At 38.8% G+C, this 13600-nt stretch overlaps 1 protein-coding gene across 3 annotated transcripts in view; it reads right to left on the bottom strand.

Moving 5' to 3' along the window:
- LOC146450292 (neuronal cell adhesion molecule-like) overlaps nt 1-13600 on the bottom strand; it is a 145964-nt gene that overhangs the window by 15320 nt on the left and 117044 nt on the right. The window contains exons 1-2 of one of the 3 annotated variants that reach the window (XM_085100442.1): nt 2404-2765; nt 232-962 (exon numbers count right to left, since the gene is read on the bottom strand). The exons of the other annotated variants lie outside the window; for them this stretch is intronic. Of the exons in view, the coding sequence (XP_084956568.1) occupies nt 232-595 (364 nt within the window). The 5' untranslated portion in view covers nt 596-962; nt 2404-2765. Of the gene's footprint in view, nt 1-231; nt 963-2403; nt 2766-13600 lie in introns of those variants that run through there. 3 annotated transcript variants of the gene reach the window in all.

Raw genomic sequence — 13600 nt, forward strand, 5'->3', positions numbered from 1 at the left:
ATGGTTTCATCCAGTTGACTTGATCAGTAGTTATCCGTTCTGATCAGGTGACAGAAATCTCAATACAACAACAAAAAAAAGAACCAATCAGGAGCGCTAAATAGTATCTGGTTTTTCTTCGTAACCTATATAAAAATTTGAAAGTCTTTCGTCATTAAATAGGAAAAATTAAAAGACGCCTTAAATGGTTGTTGAGTATTTTATTACCACTGAGTATTACATTTTCCAAACCTTTTAATCCTAAACTGCTCACAGCATTAAGAATTCCATGACTGGTGGATGCAGTGCACATAAACAGTCCAATATGCGATCTTGTTACCCCGCTGATACGAAGGACACCATATCCATTCTGTGTAAAAGTGTCAATGCTAGCGGAACCTCCAAGCTTCCTCCAACTTATCGTAGTAGACGTTACACCCTGCACCCAACAGTAAAATGTCGCCTGTTTGTTCATGAAGACATCCAAGGACTGTGGAAATACAACTATCTTTGGAGTCATAACACATTCTCCTTTTGGACCCTGAATGCCAATAGCGCCCATTCTTCCTTTGTTTCCTTTTAAGCCCATCGACCCTTTGATACCTGGTTGGCCCATCGGTCCAACATCTCCTTTCTGTCCTGAAGAGCCAGTGGAACCTTTTTCACCTTTCTCGCCTGTGATCCCCTGTGGCCCGCTAGGTCCTTGCTTTCCTCTCAAACCCTGAAGCCCTGTACGACCCAAAGGCCCTCGAGGGCCAGTTTTTCTCCCTTGTAGCCTGGATATCCTAGAGCACCAGGATCCCCTGGGGGACCCGGTGGACCTGTTTGACAGACCTTATCCGTGGTTCTGCAGGCATGAGTTAATTTCTTGTCAATTTCATTGCGGATTTGCTGTAAGGATAACAGGCTTGTTGACTGAGCTGCGTTCCTTCTTTGTCGGTAGTGAACGTCTGAAATTTTCTCCAAGGTTGTTTGAGCGGAATCTGTAAGTGCAAGAAAACTGCTAAAGCTATTGAAATTTAAATCCTTTACGGACACTCTTATCACTCGGCAGCCATGTTGAGTCTCGGGGAAAAATAGAAAGCTTTGTTTTTGCACGGCAAGCCTTAAACAGAAACGAATTTAGCGCGAGGCTTGCCGTGCAAAAACAAAGCTTTTTATTCTCCTGAGACTCAGCATGGCCGCCAAGTGATAAGGGTGTATTGCATGTTTGAAAACTCGGAATTGAATTATAGCGGTAAAATTAGATATAATTTTGGCATAATTATAATCAGTTCTTTACTCGCTATTAACTTCTAACCTATCAATTGCGTGAAAAAATGCCACTATTTTTTATTATTTTAATTTGTTTATATAGACCTTTTTCATAAATGGCGGCCGATTTATTATTCTTTTAAAAATATGTTAATTAGCCTTACCAACCTCATTTTAGAGTAAAAATTCTATAGAATTTTGCACATGCTAGCGAGGCTAGTAAGGCTAATTTCCATGAAAATAACAGAATAATTTATCGGCTGCCATTTATGAAAAAGGTCTATTGTTTGTTTCAATATAAGAGGGTGTCAGGTAGCCACTTCCTTCAAAGGACCAGCTCGCATAAATGCGACCCGGAAGAAAAAGGAGTGACACCGATAGCAAGGCATCAGCGGGCCAGTAACAAGATTAAGGCGAGGTCTCAGACGAGGGGAAAGGTAGAGTAGAAAACGTGACTGAATAAAAAAATCTGAAGTGATTGGAAGACCCAAATCCAGCCCAAAATTTCAGAAAGCCTCCGAAATTCACCAAAAAGTAATTAAAACCAATAGTAAAACCCAGATATGGCCTAACAACATGAACGATACTATAAGAAAGGTAATTTTTGTCAATAAATGAGAAGAAATTTCTAAAACATATAAGAAACACTGTACTGACAAGATATTATGGTCACGCAGAGTGTTAACATATTTGACTTACATTTAAATTACACTTGAGGTTATTAGCGGTAAAATTAAGCTCGGAATTTCAAGGGTGAGAAGAGTTAACTGCCAGACTGTGTTGAAAGGAAATTCAGTGCAAAACAGTAAAATCTCTTGCTATCATAACATGGCTGATCCTACATGTTTTCTTGGCCTTGTCTAACCTCTCTACGGGTTCCCCCCTCCCTCCCCCTTAAGTTTGGTGACAAAGTCCCCCCCTCGTCTAGATGTGGATAAAAAATCGTCGAAGGGTACGCATTCATAGATCCAGTGTCATATTTGTGGACTGTGTGGAGTCTGGATCTACCGGCCAATTTGGCCCCAAATCATACAACTCAGTGTAAGAGAAGGCACATTTCCTATTCATTAGGATCTAATAACTATGGAGTAAGCCATGCGTTGTGTTTGCGGCTCTTCATCTTCATGTGCAGCGCTTTCAAAACATCAAGTAAAGTATTCAATAACTTACCCGAGTTCAAAAAATCCATTGCTCTTTTCTCCTCACCCGCCGGCATCACATTTGATTGTAGAATTTCCACGATCCTGTTCTGTGTCTTATCCTGCATTTCTTCCTCAATTCGCTGAATACGAAATGCAAGCTGGGCTACTGTCGCTTCTGACTTTCTGTGTACGAGCTCGATTCTCACAAACAACAAGATAGCGAGCAATATTGATATCACAAGAGCCACTAGCGAACCTTTGCTGTATTTGTCGCTACATTTGGTGTGTGATTTGATTTTTGCATCCATGCTGTAGTCGTCGTCTTCAGTTCAAGTAAGCTGACTGTCCTTATTGCTTAAACGGGAGACAAGATCTTTTAAGGTATAAGCATGTACGCATGCTCGATCTTATTACAAGAGCCTGATCATTTACCTCAGACAAACAGGAAGTGCTAATTATCCTCGCAAGCTGCCGATATACGTGGAATGCGTTCAACTTTTCATACTCTTTTTTTTTCACAATTCACTTATTTAAAATTTTTGGTATTAAAGTAATAGTTATATTTTATATAAAAAAGAGATTTTGTAAAATGTCTTTTAGAAAGGACTTGAAAGTCCATTTGAGTTTCAAGGGTATTACTCGGAATTTTGGTGGAGATGTGCCAATCGGTTCTTTTATTCACTGACCCAGTATTAGAACAAAACGTGATTTTTGATATCCGTTTACAGTCATTATTAAAGGGCCGTTTGTGTATCTATGTAGCAGTAAAAGGCGCTTTATAATGTGCTTTGTCTCTGTTTTGAAGAGGTTACATCTACTCTACTCTCACGGTTCCTACCGTAATTAGTTTCTGATCACAAAGCCAAATTATATATGTTTCAATTGAGTGACACCAAAGTATTTTGCTTCACTACAAGGGAGTATCAGCTTTCTTCCTTTGTTTGTTTCCAGAGCGTGTTCCAGCAGATTCCTAACGTCTGCCAAACAAGGCTGATAATCAAGGTCGGGGGCTACTTAGTAAAGTAGGGGATAGGGGATTGCGGCTTATCATATAACAAAAACGAACATAACAACTGACAACAATTCTACAGAGCTCTTATTTTATCAACATAAGATGCACTACTATTATTTATGATTGGCACTTGGAATTGATAACGTGACTGAACAAGTTGCTAATGTCTGGTATTAAAAAGTAATCTGTTAGACTACTGAGTACTATCACCACGGAATTATCCTTTATTATCGAGGACACCGTGTGACAGACGGCTGCAACCTGGAAACGGCTGATCATTGACAATTATCGCACGGTATATCGCCTGATACTCAGTCAACTGGGTTAATGTTTTAGCACAGTTTTATTCAGTAAATCTGGAGACAATCTTCCGAGGTCATTACTTGTTTAAAGCGCTCTGTTATTTTTCTCCTCCACACACGAATTTGCCTATATCGCAGCATAGCTATTGTGTACGGACGACGAATATTGAGTACGCCATGACCATATTCGGGCTGTGTTATAATGTGTTGAATAGTTGAATGACTAATATATGCAGCATGATCACTTATTTAAATTGCGTGTTTATTTTATTAGCCACTTCGTGGAATTTATATTTTCAATTTCTCATTCAATGAACAAGTTTCTTTAGTTTAAAGTAGTTTTTCTGTCGTCTGTAACTAGAATATTTTTGGAATAACATTTTAATTTCTTTTTCAAGCCTCCGTACATTACTGTAAGGATTAGCTAAGGTTTGCAATCACCGCATATAGTTAAACAACGTTGTTGCCCTTACTGAGAAAGTGATCTGTTTTCGCGGGTCATTGAATTAACTTCAGCAATGGACAGGCCATTCAGCTCGATCTTATTACTAGGGTATCATTTACTAATCAGACAAACAGGAACTGTCAATTATTCTCGCAAGCTGCCGATGTACGAACTGGAACGCGTTCAACTTTTCATACTTTTTTTTTCACTATTTACTTATTTATGAGTTTGGCTATTGAACAGTAATAGTTAAATTCTATAAAAAATTGGATTTTATTAAATGTCTTTTTTAAAAAAAGACTTGAAAGTCCATTCTCAAAATTTCGGTGGAGATGTGCCAACCGCAGGCTGACCTTGCTCTAGAACAATACTTTTTTTTTGTATATCCGTTTATAGTCATTACTGAAAGTGCCGTCTGCGTTTCTTTATCTATAGCAGTAAATAATACTTTGTAATGTGATTTGTCTCTGTTTTGAAGACGCCATCTACTTTACTCTCACGCTTCCTGCCATAACTGATCAGTTTCTGGCCCCAAAAGCCAAATTATGTTTAGAACAAAATGAGTAAAAAATCTGAAGAGCAATCGAGTGACATCAAAGTATTTTGCTTCAATACAAGGGAATCAGATCCTCTCTTAACCTCCCCCTTCCGTTGTTTGTTTTCAGAACGTGTTCCAGCAGATTCCTAACGTCTTTTAAAAAGGCTGATAATCAAGGTCAGTGTTCGTTTTGTAAAATAGGGGATTGCGGATTATCATGTAACAAAAAAACGAAAATAACAACTGGCAACAAAGAGGCCTTCTTTACAGCTCTATACAACCTGGGAACGGCTGATCATATGAGATGATATACAGCCAACGAAGCCTTCAAGGGCGTAGCGCTGGGTTGGCTATAATCATCTCATATCCAACAAGCGTGAGACGAGAAGCTGTGTTTCATCAGTTATCCGAACACTGATAATATATGCAGCATGACCACTTATTCAAATTGCGTTTTTATTTAACTCGCCAATGCCTGGAATTTATATTTTCAATTATTTCTCATTCAATGAATACGTTTCTTTAGTTTAAAGTAGTTTTTCGGTCTTCTATAAGTAGAATATTTTTGGCATAACATGTTTTTCCAAGACCCCGTACATTACATATATCTACTGTAACGATTAGTTAAGGTTTGATATCACGGCCATGTATTTGAACAACGTTGTTGCATGACCTTAGTGAGAAAGTGATCTGTTTTCGCGGATCACTAAATTGACCCTAAACAGTTTAATGATTAACAACAGCAATGGACAGGCCATTCAGCTTGATATTACCACAAGAGTATCATAATTACTTCAGACAAACGCGGAGTGAGAATAATCCTCGCAAGCTGGCCATGTACAAACTGGAACGTGTTCAACTTTTCTTCCTTTTCTTTTTTTACTTTTTACTTTCTTAAAATTTTTGGTATTAAAAAAATGAATTATACAAAAACAGGATTTTGTTAAAAGTCTTTTCCAAAAAGGATAAAAGTCCATTTCAGTTTGAAGGATATTTCTCAGAAGTTTTGTAGGAGTGTGCCAACCGCTTTTTCATTCTCTATAAATCCTATTTTTGATATCCGTTTCTCAAACTAATTAATAATCCATCAAGAGAAAACGACTACTGTTGCCGTGATTTGGATATGTGTTCCTAATTACTCGGGCCGTAAGGCGGACCGAGTTAAGGTTTCGGTAGCATTATCAAATTCTTTTTACACGGAATGCCCGCAGGGCATGACGTGTCTAGGTTTCGGTCGGGTATCTTTTTTTTCTTCATCGTAGTCACAAATGTGCACATTAATTTATGCATTAAACTCTGTCCTCCCCTAGTAAGGATATATTGTTCTGATTGTCTTCAACAGAAGCGGCCCAATCAAAATCTATTTTTCACGCACATATCACGAGAGAGGGGACCCACTCATCACTTCCTGTGTGACGTCAAATCATCATTTGATTTATTCATTAAAACTAGATTAAATTCTTCCCTCTCCCAGAAGGGATCTATTGTTTTGATTGTCTTGAACAAAAGCGGCCCAATCAAACTCCATTGTCCGCACGTTTATCACGAGGGAGGGGACCCACTCATCTCTACTTGTGTAACGTCAAAGCAAATCATCATTTGGAAAAAATGTTTTCGTTCAATGGCGGCCACATGTCTGAATTTACGACTCCGGATCTGCCGTTTTCAGAAAGAAAACAAACGTTTTTCGAGCGGTAAATCGAAATCATAACAGATCTAGGTAGTACTCGAAAGTTGAAACGGTGGAAATTGGGAGAGTTCACAGCGAAGAAACTACGCTTTTACCAACAGATCGAAAAATTCAAAGCCAAGGAAGCTAGACCAGTTCAGCGGGGTCATGACGTTATTGCAGAGTTATTCCCGGTATGATTCCCAGTCGGTAACGCAACGATAAAAATCACGTAGTCTCTCTGAATAAAACCATTCAATTATTTCAATTGCGAAGGGAGAATACAGTTGACTATAAAATAAGCGAAAAAGCTGTATCTCTACATTTATTCTTATTAGAAGGGAGGATAGTTTTTAAATATCTGCGAAACATATCATAGGGAATAAATGGGGCTACATTAAGCATTCCGTGTAATGCCGATTAAGGGCATCTTGTTTCTCTTTGGGGTCGCGATGGGCCGAGAGATAAGACTTCGGGCGACGAGTTATTGTTCTCGGTCTCGTTTTTTGTACTCGGCTGGTACGAGTTACGTTTTCTGTCGTGTTATCAAATTCTTTAAATTCTCGGTCGCGTCATTTGTTTTTGGGCCGTGAGGAGTGTTTACAATATGCGAGCCAGACATGCGAGGCATGCGAGGCATGAACAACCCCAACATAAACTGCTAGCCGTTAAGCTAACCGGGAAGCTATTTAAGCTAATCTAAGTGTTATTTAGGCTAACTGGAGTGTTCTTTAGGCTAACCGGAGTGTTTTTTAGGCTAACCTGAGTGCCTCAAGGTTAGTTTTGTTTAACCGAAAATTTGGCAATTAAATCAGTCTATGACATCGCGGGCTATGCATGCGCAAGATAGATAAAAGATGTCTCACGTTTACTACAGAAAAACAATCAATGTAGAAACGGTTTCTGTCTTCAAATGAAAGGTGAATAACAAATGCTTTCCCCTGAATTTCATTTAAAAAAATAAACTACGAAACATTGAAAAACGTACAAGGATATAAACATACGCGTGATGCGTAACGTTACTCTAGATCCCATGGGGGGGGGGGGGGGGGGAGGTACTCAACAGATGCTTGGGTAGGGCGGTGCAGCGTGGGCGTTCAAACCCTGACCTTGTTTAAGACACAATTCTCCGATTTCCCTATCCCATTTAAGACAGAATTCAAAATTTTGAGGCCCTTTCGAAGATATTTAACCCAAAATCACACCCTGTTTAAGACTATAATGAAATAAGAATACACTAATTTCTTACTGTATTTTAATGCATTGGCAATCACAATCTGTTTAAGCCATTAGATCATGTAGGGATGTGATGAAAAGTGATGAAATAGATACCCCGTTCAAGACAAAAAACCCTGAAAGCCATACCCTATCGGGCCGCACGTCCCCGTTAAGGTAACATAAGGGAGTACCCCCCGGGTCTAGATCATACCGAAAATTACGATCCGTCATTGCCCCGGCGTCACATACATATTAGGACCGTACAAATGGTTTCTGTCTCTAAACAAAAGGTGAAAACGTAAGGATTAAAGCCCGTGGATTATAAAAAGCATTCGTATGACAAATGTCGTTTTCCCCTGTGTTTCATTCTGACTGCAAGAAATGCAATTCTATCTAGTGGTTACTATTGCCTCACTATATTTCTGTATCTATCTATTTGGTAGCCTGCGAGCAAGCTCTCTTGGGGGTGGGGGGCGGGAGGGGGAAAGAGGATCCACCCCCAAGAGAGCTTGCTCGCAGGCTATCTATTTGGGGGAATTGGCGATGCTGGAGGTTATCACTGTTAAAAGATTGTAGGCTTTACGCACCACACAGTCAAATATGGCCCGAGTATAAGCTGGAAACAGCTTCTTGTTATCATAAAATTTTGCCAATTTAAGTCTGCCTTCAATTTCTTCAAGAATTATTGATCATTTGAGAAGCCATATCAAACAGTCGAAAGCGTGTTTCATCAGATGTCTAAACACTCCGAAGTCGTTTAAAAAAGCTCGGCTGCGCCTCGTTTTCTCAACCTACTATCTTCTCAGTGTTTGGATATCTGATGAAACACGGTTTTGAGTGTTTGATATTGCTTCTCAAGTGACCAATAATTATTTCTCATGTTTGGTATGTTACTTACCGTCATTACTGAAAGTGCCGTCTGCGTATCTACTGTAACAGTAAATAGCACTTTATAATGTGCCTTGTTTCTGATTTCAAGGGGATATCGACTCTACGCTCACGGTTCCTGCCATAACCGATCAGTTTCCCGGTTATCCGAGTGGTAATGGAGGCCATGGCGGAACACCAGGAAGCTATGCTCCTAATAAAGCTCCAAATTGCTATGACAAAACTGGAAAAGAAGGGAATACGGGCTCAGCTGTACGGGGTGGGGGAGAAGGTAATAGATATAAAATTCATTTAATTTAATTTCAACATATTAATTTAGTTAAAAAAAGACTATAGCGTCTCTTTTTAAAATCCATGTATAGAGCGTTTTCATTCACGTGACTACCGGCCATATTGGTTTACTGAAACAATAGAAAGTATTTGCATAAAAATAGAGTTCAATTCCCAGAGGTTAAGTTTGGGACACCATCATGGCCACCATTTCTTTGGTTTGGAACACCAACATGGCCGCTGCGACTTCATGTGAAAACACTCTATAAGGTGAGAGGGAGAAAGAAAACGAACGTTGTACAGCTATAGCTGATATTACGATCTCTATGAAATATATAAAAAACGTTCTATTTACCTTTAAGAATAAAACAAGAGGATGGCCAGTAACACAAACGATATTACTCTGACTATTCTCATTTACTCTGTAAGGCCGGATTCACTATAGACTCAAGAGACTGGATATAACTCAGTTCAACTTCCGTGAATTTACTTAGCTTGTTTATTTGTTCATCGTATTTTTTCAGGGGATTCTTGTTGCGGTCACTAAAGCGGTGGAGATGGTAGCAGTTCTTTCTTATTGGAGGAGGCTTTCCTCGATTTTTTAAAGGCGCACCATAGGGAATTTTAACGGATAATGATTCAAGACTGAAAAGGTTAAAAAAGAAAAAGTAGGGGAAGGATTGAATGAGACGCTACGTTATCATGTTTTTCAAATATAATGTCCACCGCGAAGGACAATGTTCCTTTTAAGTTCCTGACTCATTTCCTCAATTTTATTTCCTTTGATAGGAAAGAAGAATAGGATGCTGAAAAATGGATCTAACTGTTTAAAATAATGAAACGGTACGATCCCTTAAAACTGATAAATGGACGCAATCAATATTGTTTGTGTTTTTCCCTCTGCTTTGCCTTTTCTCAGGGTCTGTCATCTTTTCAAGGTTTCCAACTGATCCATAACTGCTTCACGGATCCGGCAGCTCACATTGCTTAGTTGTCGAATTTTTCATTTCAATGTCCTAATTAGCTGAGGTCTAAGTAGCAAGAAAATTCAATGGTGGTTGGTGAGCCATAAATGCGTTGCTGTGTTTACACCGATATCAATAAAACCTACTCACTGTTTGAGAAGCTCAATCAAACGTAGCAAAAGCGTGACGCATCGAGCTTGCCCGTGTTAACTCTTATACAGGCGATATATTGCTGTTCATAATCGATCGATTAGGAATGGCGTGCCCTTGAAAAATCCAGGTAATTAGGCCGGTAGAGCTTTCTTAAAAGTTGGGCCTATTTTTAACTTCTTTTTAAAGTGCTGGTTTGGTTTATGTCATCACAAGCTCACTCAATATTGCGAGGCGCTTTAAGCTTTTGAAATACTGGACATTAGGCGTTTTATTATACATTTTTTTAAAAAGTGTTTCCATTGTGAGGAACAGAAGTTTGAGTTTTTAGATTGAAGATTTTATGGATAGTAAATAGTTTTAGAATTTAATTACTAGGATCTTTATGATTAGGAGTTGGGATTTTAATTGTAAGGACTTTGGTCGTTGCATTGATTGGCTACGGCTGGCCGCCCAATCATTGTTTAGGATATCTGGGCATCCAAAAGTTTTTTACTGCCATAATAATATAATCTAACATATAGCAAGCAGCTGAAATTGTTATTTACAAGTTAAAAGTTGAGAAAAGAACTATTAAAACCTATTTACAATTCATTCCGATTTCGAGACTAATTTTCAAGCACAAACTTTTCAAAAAAAAATACAAATGTCATAATAATAATGAAAATAATAAAAAACAACATCTTAATCAACATATTCCAAACTATTTACAAGTTAAAAGCTCCGGTTCCCAAAAAAAAAAAAAAAAAGAAAAAAAAAAACAATTCACAGAAAATCAACGGACACACGCTTGGCCAGCGTTTAGGCGACAGTCATCGATGAAATCCCCTTGTGGAATTCTGTGGAAAGATGTCCTGGAGCCTCTTACGCATGTGTGTACCGACCATAATAATAATAATAATAATAATAACCAAAACAAAACTAAAAACTAATTAAATAATATTAAGAGCCGTTGTCAGTAACTTTCGAGAATCCGGCGACAGAAGCGAAAATTCGAATTTTTTTTTATTTGCCCCAAAAGACCCTTTTGGTGAACTATTTTCAAAAATAACATTCAAAAGTTCCAGCGAATTTTTTTTTCGGCAAAAATTAGGAAAGTTCGAAATCGGCCTCAACGTGATTGAAATTATGCAAATTAGTACATTTTCAAAACTCTCGTTCAAGACAAGGCAACGTTTTCTCGAGTTGACACTTTTCACAATCGTTTTTACATCCCTTTTGCTTGCTTCCAAACTATATTTTATCTCGACCTGAACATTCTTTCATTTGAAGTTAGCAACGTAAAGAATACAATGTTTGCTATTTCTTAGATAGAGTGATTTTAGCCATATTTCAGATGACCATATCATCGGGGGTATACGAATATACTGGTAATGAAATAACTTTTTTGAACGGGTAATTTTTCTTATTTATCATGTTCAAATATTTAGTTTGGCCCGTGAAAAGCGAGCGCGCTAGGTCGAGATGTGTGGAATGCACTTTGACACAATTCGCCATTTCAGCACTTCATGTTCCTCCTGTAACTTTGCACGTGTCAATACAGTTCACGGAAGCTTTTAGATAAAAGCCAAGGTCTCTGGTTTCATTTCATGCTTTAATACTCGTAAATAACTAGCTTTAAACTTGAGAGCTCCCTATATTAGCATTAAGTCATCAAATGATTCGTTTCAGGTGAAATTTTCGAGTTTATATTGAGCCGTTCCGAAGCGAGATGAAAGAGCCGTTCCCAGGGAAACAACTTGAAATCAGTGAAATTAATACCCTGTCTCTCATATCATGCTACACTTCCAAACTACCGTTATTTTTAAGCTAGAAAGTGTAAATGCTCCCTTTTTACGTGACCTAAAACAGAATTTGCCTTAAATATTACGAATAAAGTCCACTGCAATAAAAAAACTGAAAAAATCGCGCACCGACGTAAATGTAAACATCAGCCGTTTCTCAACTCGCCACATGGATGAAACGCGTCCGTTGTTTTACCTCTGTATACATTTATGACCAGAAAGTAGAAACAAAAATTCTTCTCTATGCCCATCTGTATAAAAACACTTGCCAACCAAGCTTTTGTTTTTCTGTGTGTTTGTCGAAACTACTGAAGAATAGTGCAACATTGTTGCTGACTACTTGACTCATTCAATCACAACCGGATAACACGACTGAATACTAGATATAAAAAAATGCTCTTAATTCTCTCCAATCGTTACTCACATTATATCCAACGATATCACATCTTAGAGGCAAGGCTGAAAGTTGTCTCAAATTCCGCATATGTTATGATAAGTTGGTTGTCCTGTGCAAGGTATTGTAATGTGATCTTAAGGATCACGTGTGGAGTAAAAGTACTGCAATAAAAGCTCTTGAAGTTGAAGCTTGTGGATGTGTATTTTCTCGTACTCATAACATGGTACCAGGATCTCTTTAAAAGAAACCTCTCTGACTCCCAACTCCGACATGGAACGTATCAAACCTCCCTCAGAATTGGATATTGATAGTCTCAATCTCGCAGACGTGTGGAAGGAATGGAAGGAAGCGTGGGAATTGTATCGGATATCGAGTGGCCTTCACGAAAAGGACGATGCCATACAGATAGCAACTATCCAAAGTATTCTCGGGATCAAAGCAAGACGGGTGCTCAAAACCCTACCAAACATTCCCGTAAATATCACGGAAAGGACTGTTGCAGGTATTTTAACGGCGCTTGAAACGTATTGTGTTCCTCGTAAGAACACAACCTACGAACGATACGTCTTCAGAATGACCATTCAAGAAGATCGCTCGTTTGACATATTTGTTACAGATCTCAGACGAAAAGCTGAATACTGCGATTTCGGGGCGATTAAGGATTCTCTGATACGAGATCAGATTGTGGTGGGCATAAATGATCCCAAACTACGAGAGCGGCTGCTACGCGAGACGGATTTGACACTCGAGAAAGCCATGAAATTATGCAGAATTACGGAACAATCTCAGGAACACTCGAAAATCTTCATCTCACCAGCCACTCAGACGGGTAACATCGACGCTGTAAGGAAGACAGAGCCACCGGCGGACACAACAAAATCTAAAAACGAAGACTCGCGTAGAATAATGAAATGCAAATTCTGTGCAGCGTCTCATGACAGGGGAAATTGTCCGGCCTATGGAGCCACGTGTCACAACTGCAATGGAAGAAATCACTATGCTCGGTGCTGCTTCAAATCGAAGAATGGCACGGAAGAAAGAAGAGTTCGTCACGTGGAAGTAGAGGAGAAGGGAAACAATGAACTGCTGGAGGGTCTGTACATCGAGGAAATTCAAGGTAGTACTAGAAGGAACATTCAGTCAGATCTACTTGTTAATGACATTCCCGTAAGTTTTAAACTTGACACAGGTGCAGAATGTAATGTAATTTCCTTAGGTCTGGCTAATGAGTTGAATGCTCAGGTACACCCAACAAACATGCTACTTAAGTCGTTTGGAGGGAACCAACTAGATACTGTGGGCAAATGCCTTCTTGACACGAAGGTAAAGGAGGCTAAGGTTTCAACACCCTTGGAGTTTTATGTACTCCGAGATAATGTCCGACCCCTCCTTGGTTTAGAATCATGTTTAGACCTAGAGCTTATCACCTTGAATAACAAAGTAGAACAAATAGGTCTCAGTGTTGATGAAGTTCAGGAAAAATTCACCCTTTTGGATGAATTTCAGGACGTTTTCAAAGGTTTAGGATGTGTTGAGGGAGAGTATAACATTAAATTGAAGCCTAATAGTCACGCTACTATTCAACCA

Source organism: Pavona decussata, unplaced genomic scaffold, assembly GCF_977016875.1.
Source record: "Pavona decussata unplaced genomic scaffold, jaPavDecu1.1 SCAFFOLD_468, whole genome shotgun sequence".
Classification (NCBI taxonomy): domain Eukaryota; kingdom Metazoa; phylum Cnidaria; class Anthozoa; order Scleractinia; family Agariciidae; genus Pavona; species Pavona decussata.